Here is a 17,863-nt window from a genome sequence, read left to right on the forward strand (position 1 = left end):
AGCCAGGTTCTTGACACTCGCTACCACACTGGTCCTTAGGAGGCAGCCGCAGCATGCTTGCCACCTGTGCCCTTGCCTTTGTGTGGTCCTGTCCAGCTGCTTTCCCAGCCTCTGCAGAGCACCCTTCAACATTGCCATTCAGATACCCAGTGATGGCCTCCTTCCTCCTGGGAAAGTAATTCCTGGCTCTTGGAATCAGACAGAAAGTTCACGCAGATTGCCCCATTGAAGCACAGTTCTATCTCCAGTGTCAGAAGTGATGCTTGCCTGGGAAATTTATTATTATTAGAAAAAGTTAAAAATGCAACAGGAAAGGCAGGGTGATTCCTTGATTCTCATTTGTTCTTTTAGTTACAAGACAGCTTTAATTAGTTTGAGCACATCTTGCAGTTAGTGTGATAAGAAGGCAGATGTAAGTATTTCTTCCTTATATGGCACAAAAACAACGATAAATCTTAAAATCAATAGAATCTTGTGTGTGGTGACCTATAATGATTTAATTGGTTCTTATATCTCTTCATTTCCCCAGAATTTCACTTAAGTCAAATTTCCTTTGTTCATTGTCTTATTTTTTCTTTCATATATTTCTTGCCTATGGTTTCATAAAGATGATCTCTTTCAAGGGTGTTGTGAAAATGGGTTCTACTTACCCACCATTCTCTTTTTTCTCCCTTCTTCACCCCTCCTTGCTTCTCCCAGTATCCTATCTGCTTTGTTGACATATATATCAATAATTTGATGTATCGATAGAGCATCTAACATCCACAAATGAGAGAAAACATGTGGTGTTTATCTCTCTGAGTCTGGCTTAGTTTTTTCTTTTTGCTTGTTTGTTTGGTTTGGTTTTTTTAATGATATATTTATTTATTTTATGTGTATGAGTACACTGTAGCAGTCTTCAGACACACCAGAAAAGGGCATCAGATCCTTACAGGTATCCTACAGGTGGTTGTGAGCCACCATGTGGTTGCAGGGAACTGAACTCAGAACTTCTGAAAGAGCAGTCAGTGCTCTTAATCACTGAGCCATCTCTCCAGTCTATGGCTTGTTTGTTTTTTTTTTTTTTAAATATGATGATCTCCAGTTATATCCATTTTCCAGAAAATTACATAATTTCATTCTTCTTTAGGACTGAATAAACCCCTGCTGTGTATTGAGACCACATTTTCTTTATCTGTCTACTCTTTATGGACATCTAGGGAGATCCCATAACTTGACTATTGTGAGCTGAGCTGCATTAAATGTAATTTCAAAGGCATCTTTATGATATGATGATTTTAAGAGTCCTTTAGACATATACCAAGAGTGGTAAAGCTGGAACATATGATAGACCCATATTTAGTCTTTTGAAGAACTTCCTCACTGCTTTCTACAGTGTCCACAGTAGCTGGATTAATTTAATCTCCTACTAGCAGTATAAAAGGGCTCCATGTCACCCATGTCCTCATCGGTCCTTGTATTGCTTGTTGTCTTGGGAACAGCCATTCTTACTGGATGGAAAGAACCTCAGTGCAGTTTTAAGTAGCCTGGCATTGATAGTTAAGGATGATGGACATTTTTCATGCACTTCTTAGCCATATGTACTTTGGGGGACTGTCCATTCATTTCATTATGCCATGTATTGACTGGGTTGTTTGTGGCTTGGGAGTAGTTAGACTCTGAGGCTACTGTGTAGCCTGCTTGTTTGTAGCTTGGGGGTAGTTCGACTTTGAGGGCACTATGTAGCCTGGTTATTAATCTTCTCCAGTTGTGTAGCCAGCAAAGAGTTTCTCCTGCTCTGTAGGCTTGACAGAACTCAGCTGCTTCCTTAGATGGGCAGAAATTTTTCATGTCCCCCCTTTAAAGCTTGCTGTTATTGCCTCAGCTCTTGGTGTCTTTTCAGAAAGCTCTTACCTATTCCTTTATTTTGAAGTATTTTCTCCTAATAGTTTCAGCTCTTATATTGAGATCTTTGATCTACTTTGAGTTGATGTCTCTATTGAATTGTATTGAATGGAATTGTTTTGAATTGGTGAGAGATGAGGATCTAGTGTCTGTCTATGTATAGATAACAGCTTTCCCTTTCCGTTTCTCACAGAGACTGTTTTTTCTTCAGTGGAAGTTTTGACACCTTTGTCAAAGATCTTGTGGCTATAGCCAGCTGTGTGTATGTTTAATGTGGACCCTCCATTCTATTCCATTGACCAATGTGTCCATATTTGTTCCAATGCCATGCTGGCTTTGTTTTTATTGTTCTGTAATATAATTTTGAATCAGGCAGTATGATACCTTCAGTATTGTCCTTTTTACTCAAGTTAGCTTTGGCTATCTGAAGTCCCTGAGCTTCCACCTGAAGCTTAGGATTGTTCTCACTTATAAGAAGAACAAATTGTTTTTTGAAGAATCTTCTTCAGTGCCAGTTTTCTCACTTCTTAAATCTTTAAAGTGAGAGTTGGTTTAGGCGTCAGCTGAGGAAAGGCAAACCACATTTAAGAGGACACGGCAAATAAGACTTTCCTTTGCCAGAGAAGAGCTGCAAATCTCTGATCATTCATCTGGATTTCAGGGAGAGGAATGAGTGATTGCTACCCAGTATCAGTTGGGAGGCAGGTAACCCTATTACTAGATGGTCCCAGGGTACCTCCTGCACCATTTCCTTTGCCTTTGTCATTGAAAACAAGTGAGCTCTCATGTTCTTGAAACAAGGTGAGACGCTCTCACCTTTGCCTTCTTTCTAGCTGAGAGCATCTTTGCTGCTGTCAGGAAGATCCTCATGTCAATATTTACAGTTAACTGTTTCCAGCCAAAAAAGCCTGCAATCTCTGACAGCAAAAGGCACAAGGCTTTTCTTGCAGATCACAGTGCCCACTTCCTTCCCATCTATGATAAAGGGCTTTGTGTGTGCACACATCCATACATGTGTTCCAAATTCTAGGATACTGGTGAGTGAATTTGTTGTCCAGAAAAGTCAGGTTCTTGGAATTCCCTCACTTCACTGTTTTTCTACTCATATTTGTATTCTTGCCAATGCTAACATATATATATATATATATATATATATATATATATATATATATATATATATATATCCTATAAGCCCATTTTCCAAAGAGGACAGTTCACTGACTATGTATTTGAAAGCCCATTTTCTCAGCTAGAGTTGGGTTCTCCCTTGCTCCCCTCCCCAGTTCCTCTTTTGAGAGATAGGGTCTCCCGGTTTCCAGGACAGCTTTAAATTCTCTCTATGCACCTGAATATGACCTTGAACTTCTGATCTTTCTGTCTCCTGCCATCATTACATGAGTACTGGGATTATAGGTCCGTGCTTCCATGCCTGGCTTATGGGCACCCAGGGCCTCATGCATTTTCAGGCAAGCACTCTACCTGCCTTGCTACACTCTAGTCTCAGTTTTGTTCCTTCATCATGTTAGAAAGTAGTGATCCATTTAAAAGGAGACAGAGAATCGACTCTCACTGCAACTGGCCATCATCTAACTAGTTCCAAGGTGTGATGAAGAGCCCCCAGCAGCTCAGTTGAGTGTGTCCCTTTGAGAAGAAAATAGGGTGCAGTATAGTCCGAGTTGGAAAATTTGTCTTTGATGACTTTCTTATTTACTTGCTCTCCTCATTGAATTTGAATCTGGAATTCAGGATCTCAGAGCAGAAGGGTTCATGGAACATTGCATCCTGGTCCCAAACCCCTTGTCGCATAAGAAATTTTATTCATTCAGCTATAGTTTGGTGGGTCTAATTTAGACTCAGCAGTTAATGAAAAGCCAAAGGAGTAAAGGAACAGAACTGGGTGATGCTCAGTTGTGTCTGCCAGTCCAGAAGGAATCCTCTCCTAAGTCCGTTGTCAGAAAACAGAATACTGGGTGAAAAGTGTATAAATGTCAGCATAGAAAGTGACAAGCATGAGGTTTAGCATGAAATTGGAGCTGTGTATTGTCACCTAGAAAAGTAAGAGCATGCGGTGCTTTTAAAATACTGTCCAAAGGGCCAATAGCATGTGTCAAAGGAAACTGGCTGATGCAGTTCTCCTGTCCTCCAAGCAATTGCTCTCCACCTTCACAAAGAAAATCTTCCTCTGCAGAGGGAAAGGCCTCCCTGCTTGGGAGAGCCCATGCCCTTGGTGCTGCCTCCCACTGGGCAGAAGAGAGGACTTTACCTGCATTCCAGAGAATGGTGCAAAGCCCTTGAGGCCAGAGCTGGTGGCAGCACTGCCCTGTGAGAGCTCCTGGGTGACAGAAGGCAGGTGGAGGTTGGGTCCTCATTGCTTGTGAAGCATCTGCTTCCTTCTCCATCTCTTGAAGATACCGAAGTGCAGGTAGAATTGGTAACTTGAGCTGATGACGCATCTATGTTGAAGTAGTCTTCAAGGCATTTTTATATGGGCAGTACACAAATTACTCATCATTGTCATCATCCATTTGGTGTTCCTTGGCTTTTTATATACTGTGTTTTCCTGAGAGATGACAATTTGGCATTGCTTTGAGCTGTCTCCTCTCTGGTTCTGGAAACTCTCATCCACAGCCCAACAGAGCCCCAGGGCCATACTTTTCTGTTTCTCACACTTAAGATAATTAGGTGGATAGACGTGCTAAGCTGTCTCTCTTCAATAAAGACCATTTTATTCCCCCTGTAAGAGTTCAGGATGAGGCCAGAGCCAATACAAATGAGCTGACCAGCCTTCCCACTCCTGTACCTCCTGGGAGACTGGAAATGAATGGGAAGGATGGAGTCCAGTGCATGTGGGTGGAAATTAGAAGCTACTGAACCAGCTAGGATGGTACCCAAGTAGTACCTAAATGGTTTTATCACACTATGGAAATCACAAATACTCTTCTATCTTCCTAGCATGCCATGCTGGGCAGTGCTGTGTCTCATATCTTCTTGGGCTCAGCTTAATCGTCAACATGTGTTTGCCGTTGGAAAGCTGCTCCTAAGGAGAACTCCATGTGTGTTTACTTTCTTTTGCTTCCTTTGAGTATCTGAGAAAACCAGGTTTAACATATATTTCAGAGGCAGTGGGGAATCTGTTGTAACCTTGTTTGCTTTGGCTGCTGAGGGAGACTTAGTTTGCTGCAAGTTTATGCTCATAACCAACATCCCTTTTAAGTAGTTGTGCAATTTTCAGAGATGATTTGGAAAAGCTGAAGGCAATTCACCATTGCCCAGGATAGCTGTGCTGGCCTGGAACCTACTGTTGAGTCCTCCTCTCTTCATTCAACATTGTTATGTAATCTGAGTTTTCATGTTTCACCCCCCACCCCCTGGCTGTTGGGGGTATCACAGCTGGGTTGTTTATGCCTTTAATTAATCATTTTTAACTTTCCACCTTTGTAAACAACTTTGAATGGGAAATTTGCTAGTCCTTTCACTCAGAGTTTATGCTGTCTCCTTGAGATTGACCTAAAGGCCCTCTAAAAAGATGTTGGATGTGTTTTAGGCCAGGGCTTCACACACTGCAGTGTTCATACAGATCCTTGTAGTAATACTGTGAAAGGCCAGTTGTCACTCATGGGCCTGGAGCCATCCAGAAAGTTTGTATGTATAAGAAACTCCTTCTTGATGCCCACACTGCACTGCAGGCTGTGCACCATCCTTTGGACTTGTTAGTGTACCGATGAAGTATTTGTCAGAGCTGTTCTCCCAAAGTCACTGTGTGGGCTGAGTGTGTAGGAGCTCTCATCTTTAGAAGTATCTTCCAATCAAGATGGAGGTTTGATAAGTCCAAAGAAGAGCAGCTACAGTAGCTGCCCTCAAAGAAAGCCTCTTAACTCAGTCATGGCGGCCACTATAACCACAGAGGAGTTCAAATATGGCACACGGGCTGCACCCGTAAACAGACACATCTAAATCATGGGACCATGCCAGACTGCTACAGGTAGACTGTCTGGCAAAAGAACCTGGATACCAGTAGTTTTTAAAGTTTCTTATCTATTAAAGGAGACTCTGTGTACCCAGGGTTGGGTACCATTTTTCTAAGCCCTCAGAGGGCTTATCTCACTGAAGTAAAATGTAGGGTTTTTCCAGCATCAATTCTTTAAAAGTGGTTTTTGTTTCTGTTTGTTTGTTTGTTTGTTTTTCACGACAGGGTTTCACTCCATAGCCCTGGCTGTCCTGGAACTCACTCTGTAGATCAGGCTGGCCTCGAACTAAGAGATCCGCCTGCCTCTGCCTCCCAAACACCATTTTGTGTAGGGACCTTTGGATACTTTTGTTGATCCTGAACTATACCACAGATGTCATCAGTTATAGTAATCCTGTTGTGCTATCCAGCATTAGAACCACGCCTTCCAGATAAACTGCCTTGATGCCTTTTACCCAAGCTCTTGCTATTCCAGTTACCTTTTCTAGCCACTAGTGACTACTGTTTTACTATGCTGTGAGATCAAAGTTTTAGATCTTGCATGAGCAAAAATGTATGGCGCTTTTCTGTGTGCTTACTAGTTTTAACTGTTGATTTGATACAATCTAGAATCACTAGGAAAGGGATTCTTCTTTTGGTTTTTTTTGAGACAGGGTTTTGCTTTATAGCTCTGGCTGTCCTGGAACTCACTCTGTAGACCAGGCTGGCCTCAAACTTAGAAATCCACCTGCCTCTGCCTCCCAAGTTCTGGGATTAAAGGTTTGCTCCACCACTGCCCAGCAGAAAAGCGAGGACTTTTGTAGGATAAGTTGACCTATGTGTATGGATGTGCAAGATTGTCTTAATTGGTGAATTATGAAAGATCCAGCTCCTTGTGGGCAGCACCATTCCCTAGATATCATGAGCAGTATACGAGAGGAGAACACTACCTGAGAGTAAGAGAACAAGGGCCCATGCATCTGTCCTCTCTCCTTTTGGCTATGCATCTGATGCTCTGCTCTCCTGCCTTGACTTCCCACAATAATGTCCTTGGAACTTGGAACTGTAAGTAAATAAACCCTTTGTTTCCTAAGTTGTTTTTTTTTTCCAGGATGTTCATCACAACAACAGAAACAAAACTAGAATCGTCTTTCTTGGGCACATTTATTTCACTTACTAGGGTGACTTCCAGATCCATTCACATGATCATAAATAGAGGGATGAAAGCTTTCCAAACCCCATGGTTTTAAGCCTTTGCTTTTCTAAAATACAGTAATTTTATAATTTGTAAAAGAATTCAAGGTGTTTGCCATGGGCAACTTCTCCATTCAAGTCCCCTTTTTTTGATATTTCATGTTTTGTCTCTAACATAAACTCAGAAATTATCTCAGTTATCTTATTTGTCCTAACCCTTCTAATGCAAGCAAAAATCTTACTGACTTTTTTCCTGGGTGCATTTCTTTTCTTATTGCATATAATGTATTTTAACACAGTCTCTCAGAACAGCAATGTTCTTTCATCAGCCCCCAAGCCCTGTGAGAGCAGAGACAGGGTCCTGTTCATCCTTTTCTTCTCCCACTTAACGTGTGTTTGCCTAGAATATATTGAATAGTTGTTCTAGCTAGATTGTCCATGCTGTGGCAAACCACTCTAAAAATAAAATGCAACTTGGGGAATAAAAGGTATATTTCATCTTATAGGTTACAGTCCATCATAGAGGGAAGCTAAGGAGTTTGAAGCAGGAACCTGATTATTGACTTGCTCCCTGGCTCATGTTCAGCTACTTTTTATAAATAGCCTAGGCTCCCAGGCTTAGGGGATGATACTGCCCACAGTGGACTGGGCCCATCTCCCTCAATTAGCACTAAAGAAATTGCCCTATAGATATGCCCATGGGTCACTCTGATGAAGGCAGTTTCTTACTTGAGGTTTCATTGTCCCAGGTATGCCAAGTTAACAACCAAGATCACCCATCACAAGAATCATTAACCCTTTGTTGAATCAGTGAGTGAGTGAGTGTAAGAACAATGACATAGAATAAGCTTTGGACACATGCAGACCTGGAAGGTCATTCTCATGGTTGAGTGCTTATGCTAGAATAGCAGTGACAGAAGAACAGACTGCCTACAAGGTGCCTGGTTCCTCTTGGCCTTGGCCTTGGGGCATGAAGACGACAGACAGGAAGCCTGAGACACACCAAGTTCCTGCTGCTTCTCACCTGCTAGGGTAATGCCTGCTTTTTCTCTTTGGCAGTTGCCTTCTCGGGCCTCGGTTTCACAACATTCTACCTGGCTGGCAAGCTGCACTGCTTCACGGAGAGTGGGCGGGGCAAGAGCTGGCGGCTCTGTGCTGCCATCTTACCCTTGTACTGTGCCATGATGATCGCCCTGTCCCGCATGTGTGACTACAAGCACCATTGGCAAGGTGAGTCCCTGAGCAGTCCTCACAGTGGCCCATCCCTTCTTCCAGGGATGGATGTTGGGCATTTGTTGAATTGGGAAGAACTGAGTCCTTACTGTCAGAAGAGGAGATGTGGTATTCATCTTGCCCTGCTGAGAAGTTCTTTCTTCTCATTTGTCCTCAAGAAGACTGCTCGCCGGGTGGTGGTGGCACACGCCTTTAATCCCAGCACTTGGGAGGCAGAGGCAGGCAGATTTCTGAGTTCGAGGCCAGCCTGGTCTACAGAGTGAGTTCCAGGACAGCCAGGGCTACACAGAGAAACCCTATCTCGGAAAAAAAGAAAAAGAAAAAAAAAAGGAAAGACTGCTCAAGTCCTCCCAGGATACCAGGTCTTCATTGTAGTCACCCTGGCCTCAGACCCAAATGTGATTTCTCTGCTGGATCAGTCTTCAGGCTCAGTGCCAAGTTGTTTTTGGCTCCTTTCCCATGGCAAATCTAGTTCCCAAGGACATATTTCTCATCACAGAGGCAGTGCCAAAGGGTATGTACAGCCCAGGGACCCAACTTCACTAATATCCTAGTAGCCAGGGCTGAGTAAGGCTTACCTCTATCTAAAGTCTGGGATGAGGCTTGCCTCTGTATCAAGGCTGGAGAGTCTTGCCTTTGTCTTCATGCTGGAGAAGGACTTAACATCTAACACAGCTGTGGTGAGCCTTGCCTCTATCACAAGGCTCGGACAAGGCGAGCCTTGAACTCACTCTGTCTCAAGACAAGCACAAATCTTGCTTCTGTGAATCAGTCCTGAAAAAGTCCTTAAACCCTAAATCACAAACAAGTGAGAGGTTCAGTCCTGGAATGTGACTGAACTTACCATGCCTCTGCCAATAAACTGCAGCTCACCACCTGCCATAATAGACAGGGAGCAGAGACAGAAGTGGCAGCCAGAGTTGGTGTGGCTTCCAGGGATGGCAGGATCAATGGCTGGTGCTTCCCAAAATGGCATCCTCATACCACCTTAATCAGCTTCACCCACATCCACTTAGTTCTGGACTCCTATCTTGGAGTAGGATAGAGTCTGGTGTGGCGCTCAGGCGTCTGTATGGCTGACGAGCAAGCCTATTCTTTCTGGTCACTTCTGAGAGTCACCAGTAAAGAGCGAGTTTCTGCTCCCTCCCAGCCCTCTGGAAGCTCAGGTCTTGAGAGTCAGAGGGTTCAGGGTGTGTGGAGGAGATACTGAAGCACAGTTTAGATGAGGGGGGTGAAGAGGGAGGACACATGGTCATCCAGTGCATCCTGAATGGAGGTAAATACAGAAAGACCACTGAGTTGTAGCTGCAGTCCCTCCCTGTTCTTTTTATTTGTTTGTTTGTTTTGTTTTTGTTTTTTTTCGAGACAGGGTTTCTCTGTGTAGCCCTGGCTGTCCTGGAACTCACTCAGTAGACCAGGCTGGCCTGGAACTCAGAAATCCACCTGCCTCTGCCTCCCAAGTGCTGGGATTAAAGGCCACCATCGCCTGGCCCTCTCCTGTTCTTTATCTCTACCACTGAGTTCAGCAAAATTCTCGGTGTCATGAAAACCACATTATAAGAAGAAAGGAGAGACTGAGTCCCTGAGCCAACAGCACCAGGGCCATGCCTTCACTTCAGCGCTGACTTTAGTAGTCTTTCCCCCCTCCCTTGTGCCTACAGGGTTAAGGGGTTAGGGTATTTCCCAGCAAGAACAGTATGGGCCAAATGGCCTTGAGTGAATTATGTCTCCTGTTACCCAGGGAACTGCAATTTCTTCTCTTGCTATAGAATATTAATGTCTGAATATTTCACAAAGCACTGTGATAGACTGAATGGAATAATGAACCCAAATGTCATTGGTAAATGCAAATGCACTGTGCTCATCACTATCCCCCTGCCTCGCTCACTGCTACTGAGAAAGGATGCATAGCATTTCCTAAACAGATGACTTGGTGGCAGATGTATTTTTGCCACATGATCTGTTCACAAGCAACTAATATGGAGTTGCCACTCTTATTTGGCCATCTTGGATTTGGGAAATAATGAAGAACTCCATCAAAGGACTAGAGAAATAGCTCATGGGTAGAATGCTTTCGTAGCATGCATGAAGTACCCATCCTCAGCACTACATCACTTGGGTATGGAGGTACACACTCAGGATTCTAGCACTAGGGAGGAGAAGGCAGGATGACCTGAGGTTCAAGATCAGCCTTGGCTGCACAGTGAGTTCACGTTCATCCTGAGATGTATGAGAACCTATCCCAAAATTTAAAAAAAAAAAAAAAAAAGTTCAGAATTTATGCCTCCCCCTTTCATCTTTAGTTAACAATGTTGTACTGGCAACCTAAGAGGTGAAGTGTGAACTTTTTCAACCCTCTCTGACCCTAGCCTGACTTATTGCCATTTTCTCTGTGGCTGAATAATGTAGCCACAAGGAAAGAATGAGAAACTGTGTTTATTCAGTCCTCAGTTGTTGGGGAGAAATGAAGGAGGCCTCTAAGGCTTTCAGCTTGACAAACACACAGCAGCCAAGTCCTTTGATTGCAGTGTAGGTGGATGTTCGAGGCAGGATGCTTGATTGAGACAAATTGGTTTTTTTCTCTGGTGAACTGAGCTGCCCAGTGACCATCGGCAGGGACTATCCATCAAGGTGAAAATCTATATGGAGCCCCAATAGGCATCAGCAAATTCCACATCCTTCTCATTATTAATGTTAGTTAGCAACATTACTATTATGGGATTCTACGACTCCATTTCAGTGTGATTTAAGCAATGATGTCTGTATGGAAATACAACCGATTACTTCATTACATATTCATGTCTGATCGATATCCCATAATCTCACACGGCTGGCATATTCTATTGGTTTTCGTGGTTGCTTTTTTGTTGTTTCTTCATCCCTAGTTCACCCTAAATAGACAAGTCTGCTTTTTTTACTATATGAGGGGAATATGGGGGTACAGGGATAGATGGGGCTACACATAATATACTCAGTAAAACTTCCCCATAAAGAGCTAGCTGGATCAATTCTAAAACTGTGTGGCTGATGTTCCCTTTGTCTTTGTGCTAGGCTGCCCTCCAGGTCATTTGGAGGCCAGAGAGATTCGTACGCTGTGCCAGGGCAAAGCCCCGTGCCTGGTAACAGGGCTCACCTTCGTGATTAGTCATGAACAAAGAGCATTTGAACTCAGAAATTTGTAGAATCCCCACTCTGGGAAAACAGATGCAGAGAAGGACAGAGCATGCCATAAGCCAGCTTCTGCCTCTTCTCACTCTTGGGTATTTGTGGTTCCTGGCCAGGGAAGAACCATAGCTAGGACTGGAAATACCATGTGCTTTGCTCCATCATCCCTGTGTGAATTAGCACTCATGCACACTCAGACACACATATGCACACACACACATGTGCATGCACAGGCACATGCAAGGGCATATATACACACAAACACACACAACTCACACACACACACACACACACACACACACACTTCATTGGACCTCTCTTAAGATTATCAGAAGCAATCCTTTGGTTTTCTAAATAAAAGGACTTGAAAGGTTTTTGTTGTTATTGTTGTTGTTCCCACCAGAAACCTACTCCTGGGCTAAACAAACTATGGACCTGCTGCTCCGTTTAGAGTACTCCATCCCAAAAGAATGTATCTCCCTTCCATTGGCTACCTGAGTGGGATGGCTGAGCTCACAGCATCCCATGCTATTTAGGGACTTCAGAGCCCAGCTGCCCATGATAAGCACCATGTCAGTGTTCGTGCTCAGGAGAGTGGGAGCAGTCTGAAGCCCCGGTGCCTTCCCCTCTGCAGAGCCCACCAGACAGGCAGAACTTTTGCCCCGTTTTCCCATGGGTCTGAGGAAAGACGTCGCTTTCTCCCGACCCATGGATACTTTGTTTCACCTTGCTCCAGAATTGCTTCTCTTCTCGGCTTCCTGTGGTTTTCTGTAAACTTTTATGTTCAATACATTTCTAAAATTCAATTCCTCCCCACCTGTACTGCAATGCTCCCTCCCGGTTTTCCATGTCCCTTTGCCACAGCCAGTGAGCCTTTAGTGAGCCTGCAGGGATCCCCCATCCAGACACTCTCTATTCTTTCAACATCATAGCCCACACCCTGCAGTGACCTGCAAGATCCCACCCTTCAGACCTGCCTGCTCAGGTGGCTTCTTGCTGTTTCTTGAGCACTCCAGGCCCATCTCACTAAGGGTCCTTGGCACTGGCTCCTCATGTGCCTGTCATGCTTTCCTCCTTGATGTGGGCATGCATTGGTCCTTTGCCCGCCTCTAACCTGGTTCCACACATCACATTGGTATAGACTTGACAATTCTTTTCAATTTATCACACCCTTCATACCCCATCCAGCTACCCTAACTCATTTGCTACTTTTTAACAACTAATTTTGTACGTATTAACAATTGCCTAGTCCTATCCCCTTGAATAAGGGAAGAAGACAAACTGAATCCTATCTGTAGGCCTTATGTAGGTAAATCATTTCTGTGACAGTTTATGAAGGCAGTTAAATGTAAATGGACAGATTTGTGTCACTGGTTCAGCCATCCAACATAGGCAGGGAAGTTTGTTTGCATGGCACATGCTACGTACTGATGGAGTTTTCTAGACCTGCTGGAGCAAACATCTAAATACCAGATGTTTAGAATGGCAGCAGTATATTGTCTTACTATTCTGGAGGCTGGACAAGGGGCCGAAGACATCTTTCCTAGAAACCTGCAGGACTCCTCCTTGCCTCTGCCAGTTTCTCATACCCAAATTGTTCCTCGGCTTGTGGAAGCAGAGTTCAGGCTCTGCCTCTGTTCCACGTGACATTCTCCCTGCATCTCTTCACATCATCCCTCTCTGCCTTTGGCTGCCCTAACTGTCCCCTCTTTATAAGGAAACCAGTCAGATTGCATTGAAATCTACCCCAGTGACCTCATTAGTTACTTGTAGGAAGAGCTCACTTGCTGCTGCAAATGTAGCTAGTTGGTCCGTGATTACCTGTATCACACATGGGGCCCTGGGTTCTAGCCTCGGTACTGTATAAAAGCTGAGCATGGTGGCACACACCTATAATCCCAACATTCAGGAAGCAGCAGCAGGAAGATGAGAAATTCAAGGGTCATCTTTGGTTCCACAGTGATGTCAAAACTGTAAGACCCAGTTTCCTAATAACTCCCCACAGCTTTATAAAGATTAAGAATTTGACAGAAAATTTAAAAGGATATGAGGGTCGGGTCAGCTCTATGATAAATAAGTGAATGATTTTGACCAAATTGCTCCTTTGTTTTCTGTTTTGCCTTTTTTTTTTTTTTTTTTTTTTTTTTTTTTTTGAGCCAGCCTCACTGTGAGTTCAGGCTAGCCTAAAACTCATTTTATAATCCAGAATAGCCTCATATTCAAGGTCCTCCTGTCTCAACCTCTTCAGTAGTGGGTATACAAACATGTACGTGGCTTAACGCATGCTCCTCTCTTACAAGTCATACTTATTCTTTGCACTGAAAACATCCTCAGCTGCATCAGACCAGAGGGAAACTTGTCTAGAGAGTGAAGAAAATGCCCCAGTAGTGCATGGGACATAGGTTCACCATAACATACTAACAGAGGAAGAAAAAGACAAACGGGAAGCCTCTAGGAGCCCAGATGAGACAGGAAAGTTGCTGTTGGCTCCAGTAGCTGTGGGCTTCAAGAGAATGAGGCTGCTCCACAGTGGCCCCCTGTCACTACCCTGCCCATTGCAAGGAGAGAATGAGGCTGATCCACAGTGGCCCCCTGTCACTACCCTGCCCACTGCAGGGAGAGGGCTTTATGTTAGACTACATAGCCAGAACACCATTTACTTAGCTGGCTTCCTCTTGTACGATGACATTCCAAGCAGTGGCTGAGTAGCTTACACTGTATGCTAGAAGCAGTTTCCTCTACAGATAATGCTGGCTTCCATCACTCCCTTGGATTAACCAGACCCTAAGGATCAAAAGCCAGTATTTCTGGGACATGGCAGGGTGGCAGGGTGACAAAGATACTTCCATTTTCTCTGAACTCATCCAACTAATTTCAATATAATAAGCCACATTTTCCTGTAAGCTCTTACCTCTTAAAAATAAATTTTAAATTTTTTTTTTTTTTTTTTTGCATTTTAGATATTCAGTCAGTCAGTCATGTGTCCTTGGGCCTGAGGGCTCAGTAAAGCAGTGTGGTCTCCATGCGTCCAACCTACAGTTTACTAGGTAGGTTGGTGTCATACATATACTTTGTTAGAAACTCAGTCACAAAAGCAGAAATCTCACTAGTTAGAGAAACACTGGAAATAATTATTAATAATAATAAACCAAACAATCAGAAAAGTCAGATGCAATTGTTCAGCTTTCCAGAGTTGGATTTTGCCCTACTGTCTTGAGTCATGAAGCTCAAAAGCATACAAGCTCCAAAGTCAAGTGAACGCAATAATGTTGGATGTTGTCAAGGCGACAGGAATGAATGTGTTCTTCCTCAGAACCTACCAATAGATGTTAGAAAGCCTTTGTCCATACTGTTGTTTTATTGAAGCAGGTCAACATAGCTCAGCGTATTGGTTGTGAAGGACCTGGCGAGGCCATTTCCTGTCCTTTGACCTCACAAGCTGAGGATTAGTTTGTGTGCATTTTAAAGGCACAATTCAGTTCTCAGGTTGCTGGATTCAAAGTCACAGTTTCTGGTCCCATTGGAAACCATCTGCTGTTGGTTTCCTCCCTCTGAATTTATAAAGACAGGCTCCATTGAGCTCTGATTTAGCACTGGAAAGCCCTCCCCTTTGAAGTGCACAGCGCAGTGGGTTCTGTCTGCACATTCAGAATAGTGCAGCCATCATAAACCTACTAGCAGTCACCCTCTCCTGCTCCTGGCAACGCTGGTTGACTTTCTGTCTCTGGCTTTGCCTGTTTTAGGAGCCATGGGATGCATGGCCTTTTGTGGCTGGTGGTGTTGACAGTTAAATGTGTTCCATAGATTTTGTTCAGTGTATCTGTTTGCCACACGTTTACAAATTAGAAACTATTGAGTTTTTAGGCAATGGAGCTGAGCTTGCTGTCTGGGAGCCTAGATGCCATCTACTGGGCAGACAGACTTGGAAATGGGTACCAAACAGGATGGGAGGTGTGAGGCTGCAAGAGTGGACTGTGGCCCACGCTGAGGGATCACCCGAGCTGTATGGGGATGTGAGAAATGCTCTTCATGCCAACCAGATGGGTGACCTGTGTCCTATAACCCTTTTATTAGATGGCCCTACCATCAGTTTCTCAATCTGACACTTTTGGCAGCTTTATGCATTTCCTTGCTTCGTCCTAGAAAACCACAGGTGCCTATCTTGCCTCTACTTCCCCTACCTATATAACGTTTGCTCATTCTTAGGTCTCAACCTTTGCATCACACCCTCAGCATAACTCTGTGTTCCAGGTTAGCCCAGACCACACTGCTGAACCAGGTCTCAGGCCCGCATCGTTCACAGCTACAGCTCACTGCTAGGCCATCATTACACAGCCTCTGTCTTGCCCCCTAGGGCTATAAACTTTGGGTGGCAAGCTCTCCTATGCTTCAGTAGGTCTGATGTCAGAAATCTGACTCCAATGCCTAACACTTGATACACATACAATAAACATACACGTTGAAAGATTGACATCAGTGTTAATTAAAGAGATAGCATGTCGGTGCTAGGGACACGGAGAGCCACTCATTTCTTTTTTGAGTCTTTCAGGAGCATACTGCCATACCTGGGGGAAACTCAGTCCTAAGTGACGTTTTCTTCCAGTGAAGACCTGCATGTCCCTGCCTGATATCTGCCAACAGGTTGTGAGTGTGAGTTAATTAAACCAGCAGTAGCTACTTGAGCCCTTGATGACAAGCTCCTCATAAAGGAAGGTAGTTTTTGCTCACACCTTGGTAATAAACACATTTCTGAGGGAACGTGGCTTAGAGAAGACTCCGTTTTGTCCCTGCTGCTTCCCATGCCCTTAGGCCTCTCACTTGTTCCATCCAATAGGAAGTAGCTTAGCATATCCATTTCCCTGCATGCTGCTACATCATTGCGCCCAGGAAGCATATGCCTGAAATTGTCAGACGGCTTCAGTCAATGACTCTCCTCTTGAAATGCTGCGCCATACAGAAGCCAGATGCTGTCATCTGTAGACTTAGCTCTTTGGTCTGTTTGATAGTCAATGGCTCAAATGCAGGTCCAGTTTTGTGGTTTATTTTAGATGCTCATAAAAATAACACCCGGTGGGAATGTTCCCTGAGCTTGGACAAGATAATAAAGTGATGTAATAGTGCAGCGCAAAGACCTTGAACTAGAAAAGGTTGTAACGTGTTTTATGGACTGCTATCCAGAGATTATAGGAGGAAGCTCTTGGTTTGAGCTGCTGCTTCATTCCAGGATGCTATCTGTGCCTTGAAGCCCTGTTCAAGAATTTATAGTACATACTGCTTTACAGGTTCTTAGGTGACACATGTTTTTCAAGTTTATTTAAAATGCTACAAAGGGCTGGGGAGATGGCTTGGTGGGTAAAGGCACCTGGGGCCAAGTCTGGCACTAAGTTTGTTCTCTAGGACACACATAGTGGAAGGAAAGAAATGAATCCTGTAATTTTTCCTTTTTCACACACACACACACACACACACACACACACGCACACATACACACACGCATGCATATACACAGAGAGAGAGAGACAGAAAGAGACAGAGACTCACAGAGACACACAAATACACAACTAATTAATCTTTTGTTAAAAGAATATTTTATTTCAAAATAAAATAAAGGCTATAAAAACACGGCCATGTTCCTGGGGTTACAGCTCTGACTGTTGGCTCGCTGGGTAGGAAAAAAAGACAGTGAGGAATCAAGGAACCCCTAGAAGTACTGGTGTAAGATGTGAGAGGAGCAGGGCGGGATAGCTGCTTTTAGGTCCTGTTGTGGCGTGCCCTGTGGCATCAACTTTAGCACTAGTAGCAGAAATGAGTGCCATGGTCAATGAGAATACTGAGACCTCATCTCCATCCGAGAGATCCAGAAGCTCAGGAAGGTGAAGTGACTCATCCTAGCAAGGGCTGCAGTCTCTCAGGGATTCTACCTCAGGGATATCCTTGGGTCAGGGTGACAGTAGCTAATGAGTGCATAACCATGTCCAGGTGCAACCACGAGGCTCTGGGGATGGGTGGGGACTGGCTAGTTCCTGAAGCCCTTAGCTTAATTAGCATCTCTCAGTCCACCACTTCCCATCTTGACAGCTGTTCACCAGGGCCAAACAGACACTTGTATGTGTCACTGACTTTTATGTCAGACTGCAGGAAGCCCCACTGTGTTCATCTGTAGCACATGTGAAGCAATGACCTCAGCATCTTGTGTTTTCCAATTAGAATCACTTGTTTTTAAGTTATTCTTCCACACTCGGGAGACCAACAAAGCTTCTTCAGGGCCATGTGATTTTCCACACTCAACTATTACCAACAGGGTGACAGATGACCACAGGGGCAAGGGGTTCACTTAAGGATACACAGAACCTATTACCAACAGGGTGACAGATGCCCACAGGGGTAAGGAGCTCACTTAGGATACACAGAACCTATTACCAACAAGGTGACAGATGACCA

The 17,863-nt window shown here is 44.1% G+C and overlaps 1 protein-coding gene across 5 annotated transcripts in view; it reads left to right on the forward strand.

The window, feature by feature from the left end:
- Positions 1–17,863, forward strand: part of Plpp4 (phospholipid phosphatase 4) — a 138,746-nt gene that overhangs the window by 117,421 nt on the left and 3,462 nt on the right. For 4 of the 5 annotated variants that reach the window (XM_031388504.1, XM_031388499.1, XM_031388500.1 and 1 more), the window contains one exon: positions 8,084–8,254. In XM_031388504.1, the coding sequence (XP_031244364.1) occupies positions 8,084–8,209 (126 nt within the window). In that variant the 3' untranslated portion in view covers positions 8,210–8,254. Of the gene's footprint in view, positions 1–8,083; positions 8,255–14,382; positions 14,470–17,863 lie in introns of all 5 variants that reach the window. The other variant, XM_031388501.1, reaches the window with a different exon arrangement.

Source organism: Mastomys coucha, unplaced genomic scaffold, assembly GCF_008632895.1.
Source record: "Mastomys coucha isolate ucsf_1 unplaced genomic scaffold, UCSF_Mcou_1 pScaffold21, whole genome shotgun sequence".
NCBI lineage: Eukaryota > Metazoa > Chordata > Mammalia > Rodentia > Muridae > Mastomys > Mastomys coucha.